We start from the raw sequence: 24,809 nt of genomic DNA, 5'->3' as shown, positions 1-24,809 counted from the left end.
TTATATGTATAGTATAGTATTATATACATAGGTAGCAGTAGTAGTAGTAACCAGTGAACGGACTGGAGGGGATTAACTACATAAGTGCTTGGGAAAAATGCCAGTTGAACTCGGTAATGAAATATCCACCTTAACCCAAGCAACCATTCCACTCTTCTCAGTTCTCCCTCCTACCACTCCTTTCAGTCGTAGGGTTATTTTCACCTATTCTGGTTATTTCTCAACATACAAAAACCGAGTAGGTGGTAGGTAGTAGTAGTGGTTGAGCTCCGGCCAAAAGCACTAGACCCAAAACAACCTGTCTTCGCATTCGATTGATTCAATTCCTATTTACATAACAATGGGAGAATGGAAAGATGCTGAAAGCGTCGATTTTATTCCGAGAAATAGACTCAAAATCCATCATATACATTGTACACGAATATGTAAGTGTTGTAACCTCACGAAGGTGTATTTTAAAAATTATATTGGTCGGGATCTAAATATTATATACTAGTGGCCTGTGTACACATACTTGTACGAATCGCAATTCGTATCAACGTAAGCTTCCATAAGGATTGTCCGAAATTAAAAAAAGAATAAATTAAAAATACGATTTTTTTTTCAAAAAAATTCATTAAATTTTAAATATTATTATATGCCGCATCTCTTTCCACGATTCCAAGGGGAGAAAGAGAGATGGAGCAAATGAGACGCGCATACGCAAAGCCCATACTATGCCACGTCTCTTTCGTTGATATACGATTCCAAGGGGAGAAAGAGAGCTTATTAGCGAACATCAACACGCACTTGACACGTAGGCACGCGAGCACACGCGCAATAAACAATTATTACATACATAAGATAGGAAACAAATGCATATATTTGAACTGTATTGGCGACTAATAACACTGAGCAACAAAAAATCACGTTTTTGAGTTACCAGAGCAGAGACTAACCACTCTCTACTAACTTTGACCCACTGAATTCGAATATGATAATGATTTTTGTTGGTTGGTGATCGTTTACGAGATATGAGCGTTTAAAAAAATGCGCGATTTTTACATTTTTTTGGCTTTTGCGGTCTTTAACTCAAAATCTAGTATTGCTATGCTCAAAGTGAGTATTGGAATCAATAGTCAGATGTTTTTCCTATTGATTGTGATATTTCATTGCTTTAAAATACTTATAATTAATTGTCTAGCGAATTTTAAAAGTCAAAAATATATTTTTTTTACGGATTTTTTTCCGTGCTATTTTTCATTTATTTGGCAAATTTTTTATTTCACCACGTTTATAAGGATTGGTTTTCTATCTCAATATTTTTCTTTTCTATCTAAACGTACTAACTTAAGCGATAATTGCAATTTAAATGCTTGTGTATATGGTTGTAACGCGTAATTTACATACATATATACAAATATACCAGGAAGGCTTAACAGGTAAACCCCAAATGCGCCTTCCTGATCCACATAATTATTTCATAGATACATGTAAATCTAAACAATATCTGACATCTATGGTCAGATATTACAAACATCGTATTAATACGATAAATAAAGATGAATAACTTTCATGTAACAATACGAATTTTTGGGTTGGGAATAATGTGTTGGGTGCAAGTGAGACGGCATCCAATCCGACCGCTGTACTCTGTGAGGTGGATTACATCCATTGCGTCTTTACATTCCATACTATAGATTTACACTTGCGATAGCAAATTTCATGAAATACAATCATTTTTATATGGTGGCACAATTTAGCGTAATGTATTACCAAGTGGTAGGCGAGTCAAAAAAGGTTGGGAACCGCTGTCCTAGAAGAATGCATGTATGAATGATAAAGTTGGCATGCATGAAGTTTGCATGCATAATGTGTTGCTTAGATCGTTGCGGCGCTCCGTCAAGTAAACAATGTTTTAAGCTGCTCAACGATTCTCATCTTACATTACCATCTATGTCTCCTAACAAACAGGTCCTACATTTAAAAACGTGGCTCTCAAAAAAAAACCAAGGTGACGCAGGGCACGTGTGTTTTTTCTATATTTAATTCCACAGTTTTCAATATATTATACATACATGTATAATAAATAAAAAAACAACCGAGTTTGAGTCAAAGGGCTGACATATAAAAACACCCAAGCAATGCCATTTTTTTTAACATTTTTAATAACCACCAATCGTAATCTTTTCTTAGATTTTATCCGCCCGAATAAATCTGGATAGCGCCAGCTTTAGGTATATATTTTTTACAAGCCATTTTGGGATATTTTGGTTGTTTTGCTTTTAATATATAAAAATATGTCATCTCAAATATTCATAACTTCATAAATATGTACATTTATATTTAAGAATTATCGCCTGCGGTGTATTTTTGTTGTTATTAAACATATTGAAGAGGAAAATTTTGTTTTTGATATTTTTATCCTTATCCTCAATAAAATAGAATTATCCTCCCCCCCCCCCCCCCCGGCCTCCTCTAAGGAAGAAATATTAATAATTTATTACGATTTAATATGAAAGTTGTATATACGGATGAATTATATGTATGTAAGTCTTAGAACGCATATATAAATTATATGGAAAATAAACATAGATAAATTAAAAAGAGGGCTGCAGGCGGAAACGATCGATTTGAAGTCACAAAACCCCCAAATCTAACCAGCAGTGGCGAGGACTCGAGGACTCGTACATAGTAGATGAAATATGTATCTTAAGCATTTCTTATTTATTACTAGTGGCTTTACCCGGCTTCGCTCGGTATTTGTAATATAAACCGCTTAAACATCACTAATCTTATAGTAAATATTTTATTAAATTTATTTGAATAGCTTTATTTTATATAAATTTATTTGAATACTCATTTGTTTTTCTTATTAAATTGACTGTCACGAACAAACAAACTCTCTTTCGAAATTATATGTATACCAAAATCCAGCGTCTGCGCCCCCTAGGGCTCCGCCCCCTTGGGCTTCGCCCTCGACGCCTTTGCACCAGTGGACTTCGAATCGAATCGGCACCTATGAATCGAAAAAATAAAATATAATGTGTTGTTTTCGTTTCAGTGACGGTGCACTGTGTTCATTAATAGTAGTATCAATTTAACATTCGATAGGTGATGTGCCAATCACCACACACCAGCCGGCAGTCCCTCTTCTCTTCTTCAATAAAGGAAAGAAAAGCAACAGAAAGGAGTCATTATTAACAACCACAATTACACACTTTTCCAGTCGGTATTTTGTAATATAAACCGCTTAAACATGACTAATCTAATAGTAAACATTTTATTAAATTTCTTTGAATAGTTTTATTTTATATAAATTTATTTGAATACTCATTTGTTTTTTTTTTTATTAAATTGACTCTCACGAACAAACGAACATATATACTCTTCCGAAATTATATGTATACCGAAATCTGGCGCCCCCCCCCCCCCCCCCAGAGCCTTTGCGCCCAGAGACTTCAAATCCTCTGAATCGGCACCTATGAATCGAAAAAAAAAAAAATCGAATGTGTTGCTTTCGTTTCCCAACGAACAATACTTACATACATACATACATATATGCAGTTTGCTTGAATCTGGTTCGGCCATATGGAGTCCTAATCATTTAAGGTACACGCTAATGTTAGAGAGGGTGCAAAGAAAATTTCTTCGCTATCTCTACATGAGAGAGTTTGGGCGCTATCCCTACTTATTTCCCAGTAAGTTTGTCATGAGCTCCTTGGGCTTTGACTCCTTAGCTTCACGTAGAAACAATCATCTTGGTAAGCTTTTTCTAAAAATTCTAAGGGGTGAATGTCATCTTCCTGAAGTTCTGTGTAACCTTAAACTTAGAGTACCTGAGAAACTGAGCGAATCTCGCTCCAGAACTCTATTCCTGCCTATTCGGGCCAGAACTAATGTGCTTGATGACTCACCCCTTTCAAGAGCCATTCGACTATTTAACCTGCTTTCCGGGAGCCTTGATGTTTTTACTTCATCATACAGTTCTGTCAGGCAGCATATTTTAAATGACTTCTAGCTACATACATATTTACACATGTTGTTTTCATTTTGTAATTTTATTATTTAGCATAATGTGTATGTATGTTGGTTTTATCTTTATTTATATATGTATGCTATTTTTTATTTTTATATATATGTATATGAGTAATTTATCTTTATTTATGTGTATTTATGTGTTTATGTGTATATGCATGTATAATGTTTGTAATGTATGTGTATGTGTATATGTATATGTATATGTATATGTGTATGTATGTATATGTGAATATATATATATATATATATATATGTGTAGGTGTGTATGTATGTATATGTATATATGTGTATTTTTATATTTATGAATGTATGTATGTGTATTTGTGTATACGTGTAAGAATTTGTGTATATATGGATGGTGTGCATATATGTTTATATAATTGTCTTTGGCCAGGAAGGTGCATTGGGTTTACCTGTTAGGCCTTCTTGGTGTAAATTAAATAAAAATAAATAAATATAAGTAAAGTCTCTTTCGAAATTATATAATACGTATATTAGATTTAAAAGGTCGGGTTATTGTAGCATTACAGGTGATCTTTCTGCTCCCATTGATCAAAATAAAAAAGCCAGAGATAATAGATTAAATACAATATCAAATAGTATAACCGTTGTTTTTTAATGGATGAGTCACAAATATGATTATTAGATCAGGGTTGACAAAATACGATCGTGCATCCGATACCAGGGTTGCCTATTCGGTCATTGTTCTTGGAGGTCGGAAGGTTCAACTTTAACGAGCTGCCCACCGACCAGCCCCCGTGCCCATCCCACCCCCGAAATCCCAACCCCTGGACAAATTTGCGTTGTACGTGCAACAAAGTTTGGTCGGCGCACGAGTCATTGTTCCCCGGCTGGATCCGCTTCATTAACTTAACGATTAATTAGAACAAATTCGCTAAGAATCTGCGCGGCGAGGAGGGCGCTAATTACGCCCGAGAATGATTAGATAACCAGCTCGTTACGGGTAACAACTTTGTGCGCGCCGGCTGACGGTCATTACCGGACGGGAAAGGGTTAAGGACATAACACCTCCTCCCAATTCGCCCAACCCCTTCCCGAGGAACAAAATGGCCATCGATCGTGACCCATCTGCGATTATGACTCCGGCGACAATCCGTCTCGGCTGTTGGCTGTTATCAACCAAAATATGATGGCTACCGTCAAATTTTCCGATATGTTTATGGTGGAACTAACAACTGAACATTCTGCACATTCCCCCTGCTGAGCGTCTTTACATTCTGTACCACATCGTTGCATCCCATAAAATTATATGTATAAAACGATGCTATAACTAGTCACCGGAGCCTGAGGGGGCCGTGTATTGTTCAAAGGTTGTAAATGCATTGTTAAAGGTTTGCCAAACAATGGATAGCACTGTAACTATCCTACCTCTAGCCAGTGGTGGACTGGGACTGAAATCAATGCATGCCAGGAGTCAAAGGGGGCCCACCCATGGTTAAAAAAATGCCCCCCTATAACCCCCAAATTACGTCCCTGAAAAAAATGCACAATATTTTCAATTAATGTTAATCGAAAATCGGGATTTTGGGAAGGGGGCCCCTATCCTATATTTCTATTTACATGGATGTGTCTAGATTAGGAATAGATTTTATATTCGGAAACTGTTTAAAATTGTGTATTTAAATCTTACTATATTATCGAAGTATAATCAAATGTTATTTTGAAAGTATGAAGTAAATTTAAATCGCTGGTTGATGATGAATCGTCCTATCAAAATTGTTTTAAGCAATTCAGTTTATATTATTCACGAAAATTTGTTTATTCCCATTTTTATTAAAGTAGGTAGTTGTTACATAGGTATTGGTATATACATAATCTTGAGGTTGGAAATGGGCCCGGCAAAAGGGCCCAAGCAAATGATGAAACTTACATTTCGAGCCTAATAAAAAAAGTTAACCGATCCTTGGGCTGTTAAAGCAGGTATTAGTTGTTTGTGTACATATATCGTAAGAAATTTGTTTTGTTGAAATACCCAAACTTTAGTTCCCAAAGTGCAATATCCTATAAATTTTTACACACGTGAAATACATAGTTAAAAAGTTATTTAATTTTACTGAGGAGCCCATATTTTCTAACAGATAGTGGGGCCCACATGCCATCGGGCATGTTCGCTTGTATGGCCAGTCCGCCACTGCCTCTAGCTATAACACACAACAGCAGCAGTATAGCTCAGTGGATGCGTTTATGTTTAGCACCAAGAGATTATTGGGTTCGATCCTGGGCTAATCTTTAGCATACTGCTGGTAAGACTTGGATGTTTGTGAGTCCAAGTCGATCGTTTCTTATCAGAGTTTGTCAATTTTATCTGATCATTGTTGAAACGGTTCCTTAAAATTGGCAAAAAAATCGGAATTCTCGACAAGAAGGACTCTCTAGGGTCGGAAGCGAGGCTCAGTCGACTCGCTCCTTTCTGTGATTGGCTACTCTTTGTATTGCCGTGAATTAACTTGACTTTTACCTGATGAAATACTCCGACATATACTGCCTGGTTCGCATATATGTAATTCCGGACGGTTGGACAGCGTACGGAAATATTCCACATATTGCAAATGGAATATACACGCATTCGTTTGTGGTTCAATACAAATTCATCTAAATATGAATCAAAACGGGCACGCGTTGTGCCAAATTGCGGTCTCCGTGACGATACAGAATGTTAAATTACAGAAAACGCAAATATCGGAAGGCAAAGATCGAAAATCGAAAGATCTCAAGTCGAAAGATCAAAAAAAAAAAGTAAACGCGAGCAGGATACAACAGGAACAAGAGGAACAGGCTTTTCCTCCCGTATTAATGTGCGCGCGCAGAATACGGGAGGAAAAGCATGTTCCTCTTGTTCCTGTTGTATCCTGCTCGCGCAAATTAAGTGAGTATGTACCGTTTACCATGCACCATTTTTTTTTTTTTTGATCTTTCGACTTAAGATCTTTCGATTTTCGATCTTTGCCTTCCGATATTTGTGTTTTCTGTAATTTAACATTCTGTCTCGTCACGTAGACCCGCCAAATTGACGCCTCATCTTTCGTTTCACACTCATCCACATATTTTCCACATTTTGCATATGTAGTTCACTATCATTCGGATCTACGAAATTATAACCACTTTTACCGGAATTCGGAATATTTCCGTACGCTGCCCAACCGTTCGAAATTATATGCGAACCAGGCAGTATATGTCGGGAGTATTTCATCAGGTAAAAGTCGAGTTAATTCAGTGCACGGCAATACTTAGTACTCGCAAAGAGCAACCAATGACAGGAAGGAGCGGGTCGACCGAGCCTCGCTTTTGAGCCTAGAGGGTCCACCCTGTCGAAAATTCCGACTTTTTCCAAAAAATCATCCTACCTGCTGTCACAAATCTTCTGTATTAATGTATGTACAATTTGTAAAAATTTATGTACAAGTCTAAAAATCCATAGATGTCTCTATGGATTAATTCATTAATTAATTGTTAATTTTGTGTTCTTCAGCTTCTCGAAATACAGTGATTTATGTAATAATAAAATGCTACATTGTTTGTAATTAATTATCCAGGAAGGCGCATTGGGGTCTTCCTGTCAAGCCTTCCTGGTATATATCTATGCAAAAAAAAAACACATTAGCTGGTATTTGGCTTTTTATTCAATCACAATATTTGTATCGTAGCTAGCAATTTAATAAAGATCGCCTGACTTTATTTGAGCAATTTTTTTCAGACTGGGAATACTTATTTTGTTTTTTTTTTTAATTTAAAAGTGTTTTTTAAAAATAGCGAATTTAAAATTAGAATAAATATAATAAAAACTAATATTATGTACACATATACATATGTATTCAATCTTATCGTATTGTATATGTAGGTACAAAATTTAATATTACTTAATATGAAACAGCAGGGTCTTGTTCATATTCGACGAAAAAAATGTTTTTTTTTCAACAAACGTCGACAATTTTCTCTTGTCATAGATGTCAATCAAGTTTTGATGAAAAATATTTTGACAAGCCACAGTCTTCTACGAAAGAAAAATCCTCCCCCCCCCCCCCCCACCCCCTTCCCTTACTTCACAATAATCTCCTATTCGTTTTCGTTTGAAATGACATTAAATCGATAAAACAAATATATAAAGCAGAATGAAGTATACTCATATATGTATTTATTTATTCGGTTTCATCTGTTTGCATATACGAATAGTTTTGTTGGATTATTTTTAGCAATTTTGAATTTTTTAAATTCGAATGCTTTTGAATGTCAATAATTTTAAAAATAGCGCCTACATTTTAATATCAGAAAAATATTACAATTGTTCGCCATTCGAATGTAATATTCGAAAAAATGGGAATTCTCTAACATTACTGAATGTATTATATTTAATATATTATTATTTATAGTTACGAAATTATTTCATGAGTTTGTCAAAAATATCGCCTCATTTCAGGAAATAAACAGGAATTAATTACTCAGTTTATGAATCGACCAACATATGCAGGTAGTGGCACCTCCTGTGACTATTTTTTTTAATTTAGCCAATTGAAACTTTGAAATCATAATATAATGAACATATTCATTTTAATTTAAATAATGAACTACAATATTGTATTTTTCTTTTATGAATACATACATAAAACTAATAACTACAATTACACTTTTGTACAACATACATTATAGTATAAAAAAGAAATGTGACATCTGAATCAGAGTCGCTCGAATTTCCAGTTTATAGCAGTCATGAGAAAAAACAAGGGATACATTTTTAAAAATAAATTTATCATTTAAGTAACATATGTATTATTCAATTAACATCATAGTTTGACAGTTTTTAAAAGTGTCATGGCGATCGCCCGTATTCTACATAAACTTTCAGGGGTGGCACCAGATAAATGTAAAAATTATTTTTAAATAAATCTAAAAACATTTCTCTTGGTGGCGCCGAATACTCAATTATATTAATGACCAATTATTTAAGTTCAATTAATATAAACATCGTTCATTTTATATTATACATATTTTTTGTTGAAGCTATACATTACACGTTAATTTAAGAGTTCCCAAGGACAGACCATATACTCAAATTGTAAATAAATCTATATCAAAATAAAGCTTTAATTTCTGTAGTGAATATGTGATGAACCTGATTATATTCCGTGCGTTGTAGCGTAGTTATGGAGACGTATCGCGTAATATTTAAACAATTTATTTATTCATAAAGGCGCTTCTATTATTATAACATTTCTCTGCTTCTATTATTATATGTTGTGGCTATTTGCAGGTACTATATCTGCAAATTATTGGCTATTAGCAGGTACTATATCTGCGACGGGCGCAAAGTCTTCTGCGCGTGTGTGTGAACTGTCACTGTCAGCGTGTTTACTGTTAAAATTTTGTTTTAAACCTCTAAGTGACGTAGAGTAAAAAATATAATCCAAATTAGTTAATATTGTTAATTGTTAGAAAATTATTATCATGTACAAGTACTAGTAGTCCGTTTACCGGCCGTAACATATACATTTTGCATGTTTAAATCTCGGTTGTTTTGTCCGGTTATAGAAAATAAAGTCAATGTATCCCTAGGTGTTTTTTCTAGAGACAGAAAATCATGACAGTTAAACAGGTAGCCAAGTAACCAAGTACATACTTAAGTAGCAGACGCGTGGCTAAACTCGCGAACGTCACAACGTGTTCACGAAACCCATGAACAAGTGACGTTTGATCCAAAGCCGGTGTCACGTCAGTGCGGCCACGGTCGCTGTCAGGGAAGGTGCGTGTGTGTGTGTTGATTGTCGACACCTGTCATGTTGGACCTGTCGCGCTTGACCATCACACTGGTGACGCTGAGCCTCTTCGGAGTGGTCTTCACCAACTTGGAAGACGGAAGCTGCTACTCATTCGGCGGCGGGAATGTATTCCCCGAGGGCAACCGAAGAGTAGACCACAGGTTGCAGGTCACCAAAGCAGTCAGTGAGTACCCACACTCTTGGCTTGAGAGCCTATCGTCCTATCCCATCTATAAATACCACTATACCCTTGTCCGATTTGATTTCAGTATCCAAGCAAGCTCCGGATTGGGAAGCGACGGCTGTAGTCAACGGTGAATTCACCCAACTCTCGATGTCCAGCTTCCTAGGGAAATATCTCGTGTTCTTCTTCTATCCTCTAGATTTGTAAGTTTGCTTATGTGTGGACGACCCTTGTGTCTTGCACGTCTTGATAATCTGTCACATATTCAGCTCGTCTTCATTTGGGTCATATTTAATCTACTTTTTGATAACGTCGACAGACGGCTTACTTAGGGTGTCTACGATGGTTCAATTTATAAGCTTGTCTTTAGATATTTAATCATTTCTTCAGAGTTATTTATAAATAACATTGTAAATGAGCGGTTCCCAAACTCTTCTGACTCGTATACTCAGTAGCCCATGTCCAAAAATTGTACCTTTCATAAGTATTTTATCATGCATAATTAAATCTGCAGTCGATCTTTGTAACGTTTATCGATTTTAAATAGGTTGTGGCTATTTGCAGGTACTATATATCTGCAAATTATTGGCTATTTGCAGGTACTATAACTGCGAATTATTGGCTATTTGCAGGTACTATATCTGCGACAGGCTCAAAGCCTTGTATAGTCAGATATAGTACCTGCAAATAGCCAATAATTCGCAGATATATTACCTGCAAATAGCCACAACCTTTTAAATATGAACCACAAATTGAAAATTTACTTATATTTATACTAACAATCTATTTGGCAATTATATACTTCAAGTTAATTAGTACTATTTTGATCTATTTCCACTTTTATTAGCTCATTTTTTTTATTCAGTATCGTATGTATGTAGTAAACCATCCCACACATCGTTTGGCTAAAGAGATGAAAATAACCAATAATCAGTGCTTGAGAAGGTCAAAAATAATGATCGCATTATTTTTCATCCATTACTATTTTTTCACGTAATTATTTTTCATTATCTCTGATAACATCAAAAAAATTGAGTTGATAACTTTATAAGTGTATCTAAAATTTCATTAGATAGCTTGCAATTGTCCAATATTATTTATTTCAAACTTTCCAGTCCTCCATTTTGAATCATTTCAAACAATTCAGTCCTCCATTTTGAAACACTTAAAACTTGCCAGTCCTCATTTTCAATGGGTTTTTAGATAAAAATCCATTTTAATTTGAAATCAATTTCATTTATCGACTTTCTGCTAACGCAGAAAAATATATCAATAGATTAAAAAAATAGTCACGATTAAACAATATCGCAAAAACAGTTGTTGCATAAAATTTACACGACAAATACATTACAGTGTACATAAAACGTTTCTGCAAAATAATACAATCCAAGTGCACGACACATGTCTATATATTTTTCGAATCATGTAAACCGTCATACCGAGACAAAGACTCGTCTTTCATCTGTTCAAACATTGATATTTTTACTCTGCAAATATTTCAGCACCTTCGTCTGTCCGACAGAAATACTCGCATTCTCTGACCGAATCGATGAATTCAGTAAGCTGAACACGGAAGTCGTGGCGTGCTCGGTCGACTCGCACTTCACCCACCTGGCGTGGATCAACACTCCGAGAAAGGAAGGCGGTCTCGGAAAGATTAAAATCCCCCTCCTAAGCGACATCACACACGCCATAGGCAAAGATTACGGAGTGTATCTAGAGGACTTGGGTCACACGTTGAGAGGCTTGTTCATCATCGACGATAAGGGAATCCTACGCCAGATCACAATGAACGATCTACCGGTCGGCCGATCCGTGGACGAAACCCTGAGACTTGTGCAAGCCTTCCAATACACGGACCATCACGGAGAAGTGTGTCCTGCTGGATGGAAACCGGGACAAGATACGGTATGATGGATACATGAAATCAACCGTAAGCTTTAAACCAATGCATGTATACTTAAATGTGTTTTGATTGCAGATTATACCGAACCCGGTGGAGAAGAAGAAGTATTTCGAGAAAGTATTGAAAAATAGTGAACTGTAATTTTGTACGATTCCTTTACTTTTACATATATTTCACAGCTTTAACTATAGTTTATAATAATTTCAAATCCAAACACCGTATGACTGATTTTTTCGATCGGTCTAGTTCCTGATGTGTACAAACTGTGTGACTCGCTACATACATATATACATACTTGTGATATTAAATAGGTATTAAAAAAAAAACTAGGAAAAAGAAACTCTCTTCCATTTTTTTAAAAAGGTTTTGTCAATAGTTTTACATTTTTTTATTAAAAAAATATATAACTAAAATTTTAATGATTTTTACTTAAAACTACCTTAATCAAATAATAATTATAATTATAAATATATACATATATGTACTTAAAAAAAAAATTGTGAATTACAATATATCACATTTATTCAAAGTAAAAATTGATTTGTATATATGTGTTCCTATACATGTTTTAAATAAAATCGAAATTTTATACTGACCGAATAAATACATTAAAAACGCCAATAACGATTAAAAAAATATATTTATTTCATAATAAAAAAATTACAACTATTAAACTAAAGTTGTGTGATTTCATTTTGAATATTAAGGCTCAATAAACGATAATTATTTAATTTTATTATAAATATTTTAAATGTATACATAATATGTACGGCAGTTAAAAGAAAAAAAAACACATTTATTAATCAAAATCCTCATTTCGGCCATGTTTTAAGTATGAACTAATAAAGTTGATCCTTAAAGCCCCCAACATTATGCCATCATCCCCCAATAACATTATAGTCTGTGAAACCTTTCCATTCAAAAGAAAATTAATATTAAGAAATTTCCTTAAAAAATCCCGAAAACTGGATTAATTAGAAGTTTCAATGTCATGCCATGATAAAAAGAATAAATGTTTCATTTTTTTTTCATAATTTTCTATCGTCAATGATATTATCCTTATCATTATCCATTCAAACTATAGCCGACTTTTGTGCCACTCCAATATAGAAAAAGCTCAAAACACCTTAGTTAATATTTTTCTTCACGTGTCAATAGTTTGAGATCAATCTAATATGTATATTAAAAATACCATTAAATCAGATATTCATTATATAAAGATTACACCTTTATAAAGTATTAAATGTGTCAATTTATGCTATAATACCATCAACAATTAATCTTTAATATTTTTTTTGTTCTTCGGACTCGAGAGTGTAATGAAATTCACTCTTCTTGGCGTCTTCGGTAAAACTTTAGCCGAATCGACAGTTACGGGTACAATTGGAGACATTTCAACTGGTTTTTCAGGAGAAGAAGATTTAGCCGAATCTTCCGCAGCCTCGGTCTGCGACTCCTCATACACCATCTTAATATCTTCAGTCGGATCGTCAATTATCATTTCATTCATGTTTGATTCGGCACTCGGGCTTTTATTACTCGAATTTAAACCATCTTGAGACCACGCTTCCATCGCAGCTTCGTCCAAAAGCACCACACTCTTATCATCAGCCTCTTCATCTTTTTTATTCAACGCTTGCTTCTTTTTACCCGACGGCGTCAGCGTTTTCGACTTTGGCGTCAGTTTATTCACTTCCTTTTTCTTATTCGGTGTTATGTTCGCTGATTTATTGACGCTACCTTGCACATTCTCTTTATTGGATGCATCAGTCATTCCCGTGTCGATTACTTTCAAACTCTTAACGGCTACACCGAGTTCGCCTTGCGAGAATCTGATTATAGAACAAAAGCCATCAGTGCTAGACGCAACTAATAAGCTACCGTCCGGTGACCAGGTTAAGTCTGTAATTCTCGTGTAGTGTATATTGGTGAGGACGGCTAGTGGAGTCGACTGCTGCGTGTCGTAGATTAGAATTGTAGATCTGGTGGCGATGGCGAGCAGAAACCGATGAGGTGTCGGAAAGCGGATCTTCGGCGACGGGCCGTCTTCTCGTAGCTCATACGTAACGGGACTCCAGCGGACGACGAGCGAAGGAGACTCGCCGCACGGTAGCATACAAACAGGGCTTTTAATTTGAGACCTTTTGTAGATGTAAGCGACGTTTAAGTGACTTACAACACCATTTTCATCGCTCTCGATGAACCCAGTCGGAACTGCTATCAATTCTCCATTAGGACAGTAGTCCAATCGTCTGAAATATGATTGCAAAGAACCATCGTAGTATAATTTGAAGGTTTGTCCGTGTAAGTGGTGCGTTGGTGGAACTGGAAGAGTCGTCTTTGAATTCCTACCGACGACTTTCTTCGTGTTGATGTCGAATAGCCGAAACACACTATAACATTTCGTTGAATTAAAAATAAATTGCACCATCGATTATGGAATTGATCAATCAATACTAACCTGTCACTACACATGGTTGCTATGTATTGGTTTTTAGGATCCCAAGTCACGCCTTGAACGAATCCTTTATGATCGGTTAAAACTCCAGTTGTTTTACCCTTGTGAACGTCCCATACAAAAGCGGTATTGTCGACAGAACCGCTGGCTAAAAAATTACCATACGGACACCAGCTAATGTCATAAATGTCTTCCAAATGTCCTCTCAGTACCTATAAATAAATGTAATAATATAAAAAATATTAAATCAATGATTTTATAATGTTGAGTGAGCATTTTTTACTTTGTACTGTAGCCAAATTTCTCTGTCTTCGTCGCTGGTTTGGTCCAGCGGTGGTGGGTCGACTTCAGTCTTTTGCTTCCAGATGAATATGATGGATTCATCGTCGCCCGAAGCGAGCAATTCCCCGTTAGGTGACCATCGAACGACATTGATAGCCTTTTGATGCCTCGCCAGATCGGCTACGATCTCTAATGATACATTAAAATCCTCTTCGTACTTGACGTACCAAATCTGAAATTATTTTTCAAATATTCATAAACAATTTGCAGGTTCAAAAGAATGGAGAAGGGTTGTATATTTTGAAAATATTGATTGTGGCTAAATTATGGGTAGTAGGCAGTGGTTTTTATATGATGGAACCTTTTAGACTTTTAGTGTGTGAACTCAAAATAGTTCATCATCGCTGGATTAGGTTTATAAAACAATACATGGTATTCGAATGGTACGGCAGAAAATGTAAGATAGGACACAAATGAGACAGGAGCATAAAAGAAAATTTGTCTTAAGTTGTCCGGAACATATAGAGAATCATCACGTGCACAACTAAATGTTAAAAACCATTTCAAAATACATTGTGGAATGGTTTAGATATGTAATTAGATCCATTGTCAAAAAATAATAAATTGTCAAAACAAATCTGATATATAGTACGTACCAGCAAGTGGGAGTCTGCACCTCCTGATGCCAATCGGAGAGGAGTTGAAACGGATCCAGGGTTTGGTTGCAGAGCTACAGACAGCACTGGTTCTCTGTTATGCCAAGCTATTTCCGGCACCGAACACTTCATTTCGAAGATCTGCCGAAGAGACTTCACACCAGAGACTTACAGAATTCACTTTGACACTTCGACAGCCACTCGCGCCAGTTTCCCGCCTCAATTCGACTTAACACTTTACTTTACGGCCATTTCGTTAAACTAATACCATATGATTGAAAAAAAACAATATATAAAGATTTTAACATAAACAAACATTAGTATTATTTTTTGTAGCTAAAACTCTTGGAACTGTAAGGGAAACACTCGAGTCGTTACTTGGATTTATAAAATAAATAATAAAAAGCTTGTTATAAGAATCCTGCAGTAGCGGCTCGTGAGAATTATTAGTGGGGGGGGGGGGCTGCAGAGATTAATCAGGCTGTAGTAGCTCATTAAACAAACCAGTGGTCGAATGAAAACAAAAATAGCATGCATATGTACTATACTGGGAGGTCTGCAGCCCGCATCCCATGTGGACGAAAAAATAGCATGAATTTGTACTGTACTGGGTGGACTGCAGCCCCGAAGCTCATATGGACGAGCCGCCACAGGAATCCTGTAACATTATTACCGGTACACGCCGTTCTACCAACTTGCAATATCTTGAGACGCGTTTTCTCAACTTTCCCTCTGATCCAACAGGAGTTTGGAGCATATAAAAATATTTTTTTGTAAACATACATATATGCAGGGCGTCTATTTACAATAAGAGAGAAGAGATATAAAAAAAGTTCTCTTAAATGTAATAGTAAGTGAAACGTAAAGGAGGTTTGTAAAAAAAGAGCCGGAACTCAATTATTGTCAAGTTTTTTACTGGAAAAGATTATATTATATAGAATATTCGTTTGAAACGGTCCGGTGATAACTAGTCAAATGTGAACCGGTCACAGGACAACCGGTCGCTCTAGATCGGTCACGCGTGATCACCCGTCACACTAAAACTGGTCACGAGAAAACTGGTCAACCAGTTTTCTCGTGACCGATTTTAGGGTGTGACCAGTTTTAAGGTGTGACCAGTTTTAGTGTGACGGGTGATCCCGTGTGACCGATCTAGAGCGACCGGTTGCCCTGTGACTGATTGATGACTGATTACTAAAGCCCGGACCCAGAGGGTGCCGCATATTGTTCAAATGTTGTAAGTGCATTGTTAAAGGTTTGCCGAACCTTTTTTACAAAGGATTTACAACAATGGAACAATGAGCGGCACCTTGGCTATCCTATCTCTACTGATTACATATGACTAGTAGTCCGTTTACCATTTTTTTTAATAGTTAATGTTTGTCGAAAAATAAATGTTTCACCATGTAAAATATTATCTTATTTGTGTTTTGAATATATATAAACTCTGCGACGAAATACTCTAAAAAAGTTGGGGAAACGATATTTAAAAAAAAAACGATAAAAGTATCAAGGGGTATTTGTATATTATTCGAGGATGCCAACCTTTTTTTATGAAATTCTATTGCGTAAGTTCTCTTTGAGCGTCTTTGAAAATGATGACTTCTCGAAACTGCGCTACTATTCAGTGCAATTCAGTATATTTTTCCGGGGACCAATAGAATTATCGAAGAATGATGAACTTGATATTTTGATAAATGATTTTATTACCTTAAACTGTACGCCCCCCCCCCCCCTTACTATACTATAACCCTGATTGAGAGGAAAAGCGTAATTTAATCACGAATTCCTCAAACGACACCTCAATCCAGTGGTCAATATATTTTCCACCTTTTATGCTTAGTTGGTACTCCCAAAATGTTGACATTTGACAGCTGACGCTGACGTTTAACTGTCAAAATTTATACCATGAGCCAAGCGTGATTCTAACCAAAATGCCAATCGTCGCTGGAGGAGGCCTTTCAGGCTTATCAGCAGCTTACTACCTCAGCAAAAAATATTCAAAGTCATGTCTAAAATTACTATTATTAGAAGGCTCCGACAGATGTGGTGGCTGGGTCAAATCTGATCAGCGTGCAGACTTTCTTTTTGAAGCCGGACCGAGAACGATCAGGCCAAAAGGCATACCAGGTGCCAATACTTTGAATCTAATCGAGGATATCGGATTATCTGATGCTGTCCTACCCATACCGTCCGATCATGTAGCAGCTCGGAATCGAATGATATATGCCAATAATAAACTACATCTACTACCTTCGAATTTGATGGGTGCACTTGTAACCAAACCACCATTCTCCAAACCACTAGCCATGGCTTTATTGCACGACTTGAAATCAAAGCCCAAATTGAACTTGGACGATGATTCCATGTATAATTTTGTAAGTCGTCGGTTTGGCAAAGAGCTCGCAGATTACGCGATAAGTCCAATGCTTTGCGGGATCTGTGCTGGCGATGCAAAGCAAATTTCGGTGAAGTTTCTATTAAGTCACCTATTCGATATGGAGCAGAAGCACGGCGGAGTCGTTAAAGGTCTTCTGAAAAACGCGTTCAACAAGTCCAAAAGAAACGCAAATGTGTTGGGAAGTTTAGCGCAGAAGGCTAAAGATGAAAAGTGGAACATTTATTCATTAAAAGGAGGATTGGAAGTATTGCCAAAAGCCATAGAGAAGTCGTTGGAAGCAAATAACATTCCAATGTATACTAATCATAAGATACAAGAGATTGCATTTTATAAAAACAATCAAAAAGTTAACATTAAAGTCAAAGACGACTATGCTTTCTGTTCAGATCATCTCTACAGTTGCTTGCCAGCGTACAAACTCGGCGAGCTGTTAGACAAGAGTCATCCGCAACTCTCCGGAGAGTTGAAGAACATTCCATTCGTAAATGTGGCCGTGATCAATTTACAATATGACGCAGAGAATCTTCTTAAGCAGAGCGCTTTCGGGTTTTTAGTGCCACCAATGGAAAAGCTTCCAATCCTCGGTGTAATCTATGACTCTTGCTGCTTCCCGAATCAAAAGGGCACTGTGATAACAGTGATGATGGGCGGGAAGTGGTTTGAAGAATACTTTGGAGACAAGCCGAGCGAGAGTCAGATGCTCGAAGTGGCCGAAACGCAAATACGGAATATATTACATATCGAAGATCGGCCTGATAATTATAAAGTCAACATATTGGAGAAGTGTATTCCGCAATACGTAGTCGGACATCACGATAGAGTTAAACGTATTAGGAAATATATTCAAGATAAAAGTCTTCCATTATCGTTGTGCGGCTCTTCTTATGATGGCGTCGGAGTGAATGATGTAATCTTATCTGCACTAACAGCAGTAGAATCTACTAATTTAACTTAATATATTCACATTTATTTTTTTGTAAGATTGTTAACATATTTTAATTAAAAAATTACACTGTTTGAATCTCTTTATTTACCAAAAAAATTATACATATAAAAGCACTTTCCAATACTACAATATTATACTCAATTTCATTTAAGAAGGCACTACAAAAATTCTTGCTATTGTTCAAATGTCTAATATAAATGAATCTAATAATACAATAATTTATTGAAAGTAAACATTACTCAATTTTATATATGTACATATAAATGGTGTAAATTAACGATCATATTACAGAAAAAAAATTCAAACTGCCAATGACTCAATAGTGACTTGGTAAGTGAATTGAAGTATAAATTATATCGCATAATGTTTTTTAAATATTAAATAATTTGCATACCATTTGTATCTAATGAGCAATTAATACGAAAAAAATATATATTGCATGCAACAACATAATCATACACGAAATGGATTTTAATCTCATGAGTTAATCAGTATTATAATACTTGAAGCGTGAGTTAAACATTGTAATCGTTCTTAATTTATACAGCAAAAGTTGTGAAAAGCTGCTCTAAGTAATAAATATGTTATAATATATGTAATAAAAAAATTCAAAGTTAAGCGTAGAAATGTTTTTTTAAGACGAGTCAAATTCTTATGATGAATCTTATACTTACATTAATATAAATAATTAAAATAAAATTCCAATCTAATCAAAACCTGCGACAGTCAGAGACCTCGACAACACGCCGTGAGGCCTTACAAACAAACTGTTAAGTATTGCACAAACATACACAATCAATTTTGCAATATTAACTCAACTGACAGAATAATATTACAATATTGAGATTCATACAGTCGTACAGTACAACAGCAAATAAATTACAATATAGTATGTATGTATATAGAAATTTGGTTCATAAATAAACATCTACTCTTCGACAGCCTTCCCCAGGTGAAGATAGACGTTCAGGGATACGGTATGGGTCGACGGAGCTCGAGGTGTGCTCGCAACGGTGTTGGTATATGTATACGACAAAACGCACCCAACACAAACGTCATCACCCGCAGTTAGATTATCATCGGGTACAACTTCCATTTTGACAGCTAGCTTATTAGACTTTCTCCATACGACAACCCTACAAAATAAAACAAAAAAATTAAATATGTACATACTTACCTATAAAAATATGGCAGATACGCATATATACATTTGCATACTTAGTATCGTCATTGTAGTTGTGAGTGTCCTCCACATATTCCGACGCATCGTCGCGCTGCGGCAAACACAACTTTTCCTCAGGCGGTACTAATTTGGCATTGCACGTGATTTCCATTTTGGCAAATTCGTTGTCGATCTAGAATTGAGGACGACATTCAAATACACTTTCCAAAACAAAAGGAAAAATTTGTATCAGACTCGAAAAATCTGCAGGAGTACCTCAAGGATACATTTTGTTACCTTTGCTATTCAATGATGGAAATATTCACATAAAATTGAGAAAATATCTCAATGAATGAAAAAGGCAACTTCAAATTATAATACGCAGACACAACCCTCTTGGCAAATGGCATAAAAGACGAAAAAATTGCCTTCAATTGTCAAGAAATTGGTGATTTAAGAAAAAGTGCAAAAATATATTGTCAACCGGCATACTAAGATAATGTACGCACATCAAATACTGATGCTGTCACTACTTTTCAATGAACGAAAGAATTAGCGAAAGTATCCAGCTCAGTTTGGCTTCAAATTTATATATAAAAATGCAAGTTTAACTTCAACAATCCATACCTCTTGAGATCTCGATTTGATTTCTTCATTTTCTGGTTTGACTTCTTCAGATGTTTCTTCGGGCGTGACGGTCGCTTCTATTGCGAGAGCTTGTAAATTTATAAACGTCTCGTGTCCGGTCGGATTCGACAATTTTAAAACTAAACAGGAAGATTTTCCCGACTTCAACGGTTCACACGATATTATGCGAATCTCTGGAATGTGATAACTGAAAACAAAAACAATAAACCAATCTTATACAGGTCAAACTTATTCGTAAAGTTTAAATTGAAGATTCATACTATGCAAATAATTGGATTTTGAATTTGATCGATCCTGGATTGTACTCCGGTTTGGTGACGTTGTGATCGCATTGACGACATCGTTGCGAACGCTTGATGAACAATTGCTTGGCTGATGGAAACAATTTATCGACCGTTGCCGGTTGATATTCGGGTTGAATCAAACGTTGTTCCATATTGGTAACTGAAGAAAATGCAAGAAAAATTAATAAAACACGTTTAAATCCATCCAATAATATTGTTTTATAGCGTTACAAGACATTACCATATTTGAGATTCACTTCCTTGGTGAATATGTCGGCTGGTAAATCGTTTGGATTTGCATTCGGTGTGGCCGGTCCAGCAATCGGAGCCCCGTCACCCGTTGTGATCAATGAGCTAGAGCCCGTGACCCGAGCGCGAGCCATTGCACTAGTTAGTCCAATTTTATCCTACAAAAAGTTTATATAAAGTATTCTTCTATATTGGATTAATGCATAATTAACAAAAGAAAATTACTCACAGTCAAAGTCATATATTTTCCGCTCATAATAAATTTCTTACGTTCCTTTTCGAGTTTGCTCTGCTTCTCTTGAAGCGCTAAAGCCTTGTAGTGATCTTGCAATTGGGATATGCGTTGAGAATAGATACTCGTCTGTTCAGGCCATCCTCCAGTAGCTTGTGAAAAAAATGCGTTGCTTCATTACTAATTAGCGTAATACATATATGCAATACGCTTGTGCAATGTTTAAATAGCTTAAAATGAAAATGTGATACAAGCAGTTCATAATTCATGGCAATCATATAAAGAAAGTACATAAGATGTATAGAGTGTGTATGAGTATGAGGCCAATATAACAAAATGTAATTTTAAAAAAGATTATATGGCCAATACGATATAAGGAGTCCATAATTCAAAGTCAAAATATAATAAGATCAAATTTTCACAGAAAGAAAGCCACCATATTACATAACCAGCCAGCAGCATAGCTCGGTTGTTAAGCTTCTGCTTAGCGTCGTGAGGTGCCGGGTTCGATCCCAGGACCGGGCCTCGAGTGAAAATGAATTTTTCAGAGTATGCTGCTGGTTAGACCTGGATTTGTGACTCCAGGTTGATCGTTTCCTATCAGAGTTTGCCAATTTTCTCTGATTTCATTGTTGAAACGATTCCCGGTAAAAATTGGCCAAATTCCTTCCTACATATACAATATGTCACCAATAATTTGTGTTTGATTAATGTGCAGTAAATAAGTTTGTGTACGATTTGATAGATGTCTCATTGATTTGCAAGTTTTTCAGTGTCTCGTAATTCAGTTACTTATATAATGAAAAATGCTGCAATATTTGTAATTGGCCAGGAAGGCGCATTGGGGTTGCCTGTAATGCTTTCCTGGTATGTGTAAAAAATATAAATATAAATAAATAACAAAAATTGTCTGTTTGAATTTCTTAACCCTTTGCCCGCGTCACCAAATTTAGCGAACACGCCCTGTACGCGGCTGCTTTTTTGCGGATTTTGTTATCGCGTTTTCGACTATAAATATAGGTTGTAATATTTTTTTGAATTTTACAACCTATATTTATTTTTTTTGACTACTGCCATCTATTGAATTTGGTAAAGTATACATTTAGTAATATTTTCAACCAAGTTATAAAATTTTAACACAATAGACGGCTCTTATACAGGTTGGAACTTCCAAGACATCTATGCGTGTCTCGCGCGCTGAGGGCATGTTCGCTAGGACATGTATAGTAGTCGTACGCGGTGGAAAGGTTAAACATATTAAGCCTTACTCGGTTTATATTCGGACACATCCAAAATAAAATGAAAGCTACAATTTGTACAAATAATGCGTCTGTATAGTAAATAATTCAATATATGTATATGTAAAATGAATAAATACTCACCAACGGGTTGATCAGGCATGCCGACATCTCTCGAAGTCCACCGACAGTTGAAACACGACAAATAGTACATTTTTTTAGGCGCCTTGGGGTCAACTTTCGAATCGGGCTTAGCGTCCGTTTTCGGTTCATCTTTAGCGCTAGAATGCTTGGTTTGAATGCTGGTAGCCCTAGTGGAGAGGGTGTGAAAACAACTGGGACAGTCGAAGCAACTGCCGCACCGGTTCTTCTTGAGACGAGCCTCGGACGAAGGCATGTTCTCCAAGCAATTGGCGCAGTACAACGAATCCACCTGTGAACACATATGAATGTATGAAATGTCAGTGTGACATATGGAGTTTGAGGTTAGGCGAGTGGGCGTATGCTGGTGACCTCATGAGAGATGCAGTACGGACAGCGAAGATGTAAACAATGTCTGCAGAAGTAGAGGTGAGTCAGAGGTCGTCTCTGACCACACCGGCATCCGTACTCCACTCCAGCTCGCTCCACAGGATAACCTGCGGGGATCGACATCCTCAACTTCACTCTTGAATGAATCCACTAACTGGCATGCGAGTTAGCCAACTGCCAACTTGCGCATTGACAGATGATTGCTTTAAATATTCAATTTTACAGCCATGTATTCGTGTCAGTTTTATTATTTTTCTTCAGTTTTATATTGTTTAATTAAAAATCATGTTGTGTTAAGGTCTGTTCATACTTAACAGCACTGCACGGCTTCAGCACTGCACGACTCCGTTTCAAATATGTCATTTTATTACATTTCTATTCATATCTACCTACACGTTGCGGCACGTCACGTTTACAGCAATTTGGCGGAGTGCAAGGCAAAATCGGCTTACTTATACATTAGAGGCCATGACGATACGGTGCAATATTGCTTACGTCGTATTGTCGAGTACTTGCAATATGAATGCATACACGTGCATTCGTAGCTACGCGTCAGAATACAAGTCAGCAAAAATGTTTCGACGTTTATCGAACGAAAAATTATGTATAATCGCGCTGTTGTTGGAAGAAGAAGCTCAAGAAGGCAATAAAAAAGCACGGAGGCGTTTTGATGTGCATCCCATGTTAAAAAATAGAAAAACCGAAGGAGAGTTTTGGACACTGTATAAGGAGCGTGTGGATGATGAACAAAATTTTTTTAAATGTTTCCGTAAAAATTTAAATTTTTTTTAAATATTTGCGCCAAAACCATGTCGAAAGATTGAATAGCTGTCAACTGTCACTATCGATAATTGGTCCAAAACAGCAAAGCGGCAGACTCATGGCACGTAATTCGCGTGTATATTTCCACGATGGCCAAAAAAACGGATACGATACGTTGACGGATGTTGCTGTAAGGTATGAACAGGAAATGTCGGGTACTGCTGTAAGCCTGCCGTGGCGTAAACGTGACGGTTGGTATGAATATACCAATACAAAATGTACCAAAGAATACTTTTCATACGGCCGGATACCTGCTGAAGTCGGTACGTTCTGACTAGGTATGAACAGACCTATTTGTATTGAACATTTATTAATATATTTTTTAATTTTTTTTAGAATTTTACACTTAACAAATACAATTAGAACATTAACAATGTGGAATATTGATTATCGGACGGATTTACAAAAAACAACTCATTGTGTTTTGTAAGTGAATTTATATTCCTTGAATTTTTATTTATACATTTGCCATTTTCATCTTGAATTGAACAAATACTTTTTGCCTGAAATAAAACATGATCAACGATGAGTATTATCGTTTGATAAAGAAATAAAAAGGGAAACTCAATATTTGGCGAATTTATAAAAACTACTCACTTTTATTTTGAAATTAAAAGTAAAATCACATACTGCCAAATTAACTACTATTACATATTGTTGTAAATTTTTTAGACCACTATTTCATTTACCTGATTTTCAGATATTACAACCGATTTCCTTGAAATCAACCATGTAGCCACATTTGACGAACTTTCACATTCAATTCGACCGCAATACATAAAGTAATCATTTGAAAAACAATTAAAAATATTTGAAAGTTCTATTGGATTTACTTTTACTCTTTTAACGCCAGGTTTAAATTCATTTAGTCCAGATAAAATTTGTTCAAAAATTTCATTATCATTCTCTTGTACCTAAAATTATGTTCAATGTATTTTCAATGTAAACTTTAATGATTTAAAATACATCAAACGTTAACAAACCTGTATAATATAAGTTGCAATTACTATACCATCTTG

The 24,809-nt window shown here is 35.9% G+C and overlaps 4 protein-coding genes across 4 annotated transcripts; 2 read left to right on the top strand and 2 right to left on the bottom strand.

Moving 5' to 3' along the window:
* Nucleotides 1-397: 397 nt before the first annotated feature.
* Nucleotides 398-12,616, top strand: Prx4 (Peroxiredoxin 4). The gene is made up of 5 exons (XM_077438909.1): nucleotides 398-425; nucleotides 9,602-9,975; nucleotides 10,061-10,178; nucleotides 11,478-11,883; nucleotides 11,957-12,616. Exons 2-5 carry the CDS (start codon nucleotides 9,810-9,812, stop codon nucleotides 12,020-12,022), a joined length of 756 nt encoding a protein of 251 aa, XP_077295035.1. The 5' UTR covers nucleotides 398-425; nucleotides 9,602-9,809; the 3' UTR covers nucleotides 12,023-12,616.
* Nucleotides 12,617-12,910: 294 nt separating this feature from the next.
* Nucleotides 12,911-15,516, bottom strand: LOC143916487 (chromatin assembly factor 1 subunit B-like). The gene is made up of 4 exons (XM_077437618.1): nucleotides 15,278-15,516; nucleotides 14,623-14,853; nucleotides 14,343-14,551; nucleotides 12,911-14,274 (listed from the first exon to the last, which is right to left on the bottom strand). The coding sequence occupies exons 1-4, from the start codon at nucleotides 15,407-15,409 to the stop codon at nucleotides 13,158-13,160; spliced, it is 1,689 nt and encodes a 562-aa protein (XP_077293744.1). The 5' UTR covers nucleotides 15,410-15,516; the 3' UTR covers nucleotides 12,911-13,157.
* Nucleotides 15,517-17,118: 1,602 nt separating this feature from the next.
* Nucleotides 17,119-19,234, top strand: Ppox (protoporphyrinogen oxidase). Its single transcript, XM_077438907.1, has one exon. It carries the CDS (start codon nucleotides 17,212-17,214, stop codon nucleotides 18,631-18,633), a length of 1,422 nt encoding a protein of 473 aa, XP_077295033.1. The 5' UTR covers nucleotides 17,119-17,211; the 3' UTR covers nucleotides 18,634-19,234.
* DCTN4-p62 (dynactin subunit 4) lies at nucleotides 18,627-23,159 on the bottom strand. Its single transcript, XM_077438906.1, has 8 exons — nucleotides 22,951-23,159; nucleotides 22,582-22,870; nucleotides 21,197-21,351; nucleotides 20,960-21,125; nucleotides 20,695-20,878; nucleotides 20,414-20,621; nucleotides 19,843-19,979; nucleotides 18,627-19,760 (listed from the first exon to the last, which is right to left on the bottom strand). The coding sequence occupies exons 1-8, from the start codon at nucleotides 23,089-23,091 to the stop codon at nucleotides 19,553-19,555; spliced, it is 1,488 nt and encodes a 495-aa protein (XP_077295032.1). The 5' UTR covers nucleotides 23,092-23,159; the 3' UTR covers nucleotides 18,627-19,552.
* Nucleotides 23,160-24,809: the final 1,650 nt, after the last annotated feature.

Source organism: Arctopsyche grandis, chromosome 9, assembly GCF_051622035.1.
Source record: "Arctopsyche grandis isolate Sample6627 chromosome 9, ASM5162203v2, whole genome shotgun sequence".
Lineage (NCBI taxonomy): Eukaryota > Metazoa > Arthropoda > Insecta > Trichoptera > Hydropsychidae > Arctopsyche > Arctopsyche grandis.
The sequence above is the reverse complement of the archived record's forward strand: the minus strand, read 5'-3'. Positions and strand labels throughout refer to the sequence as shown.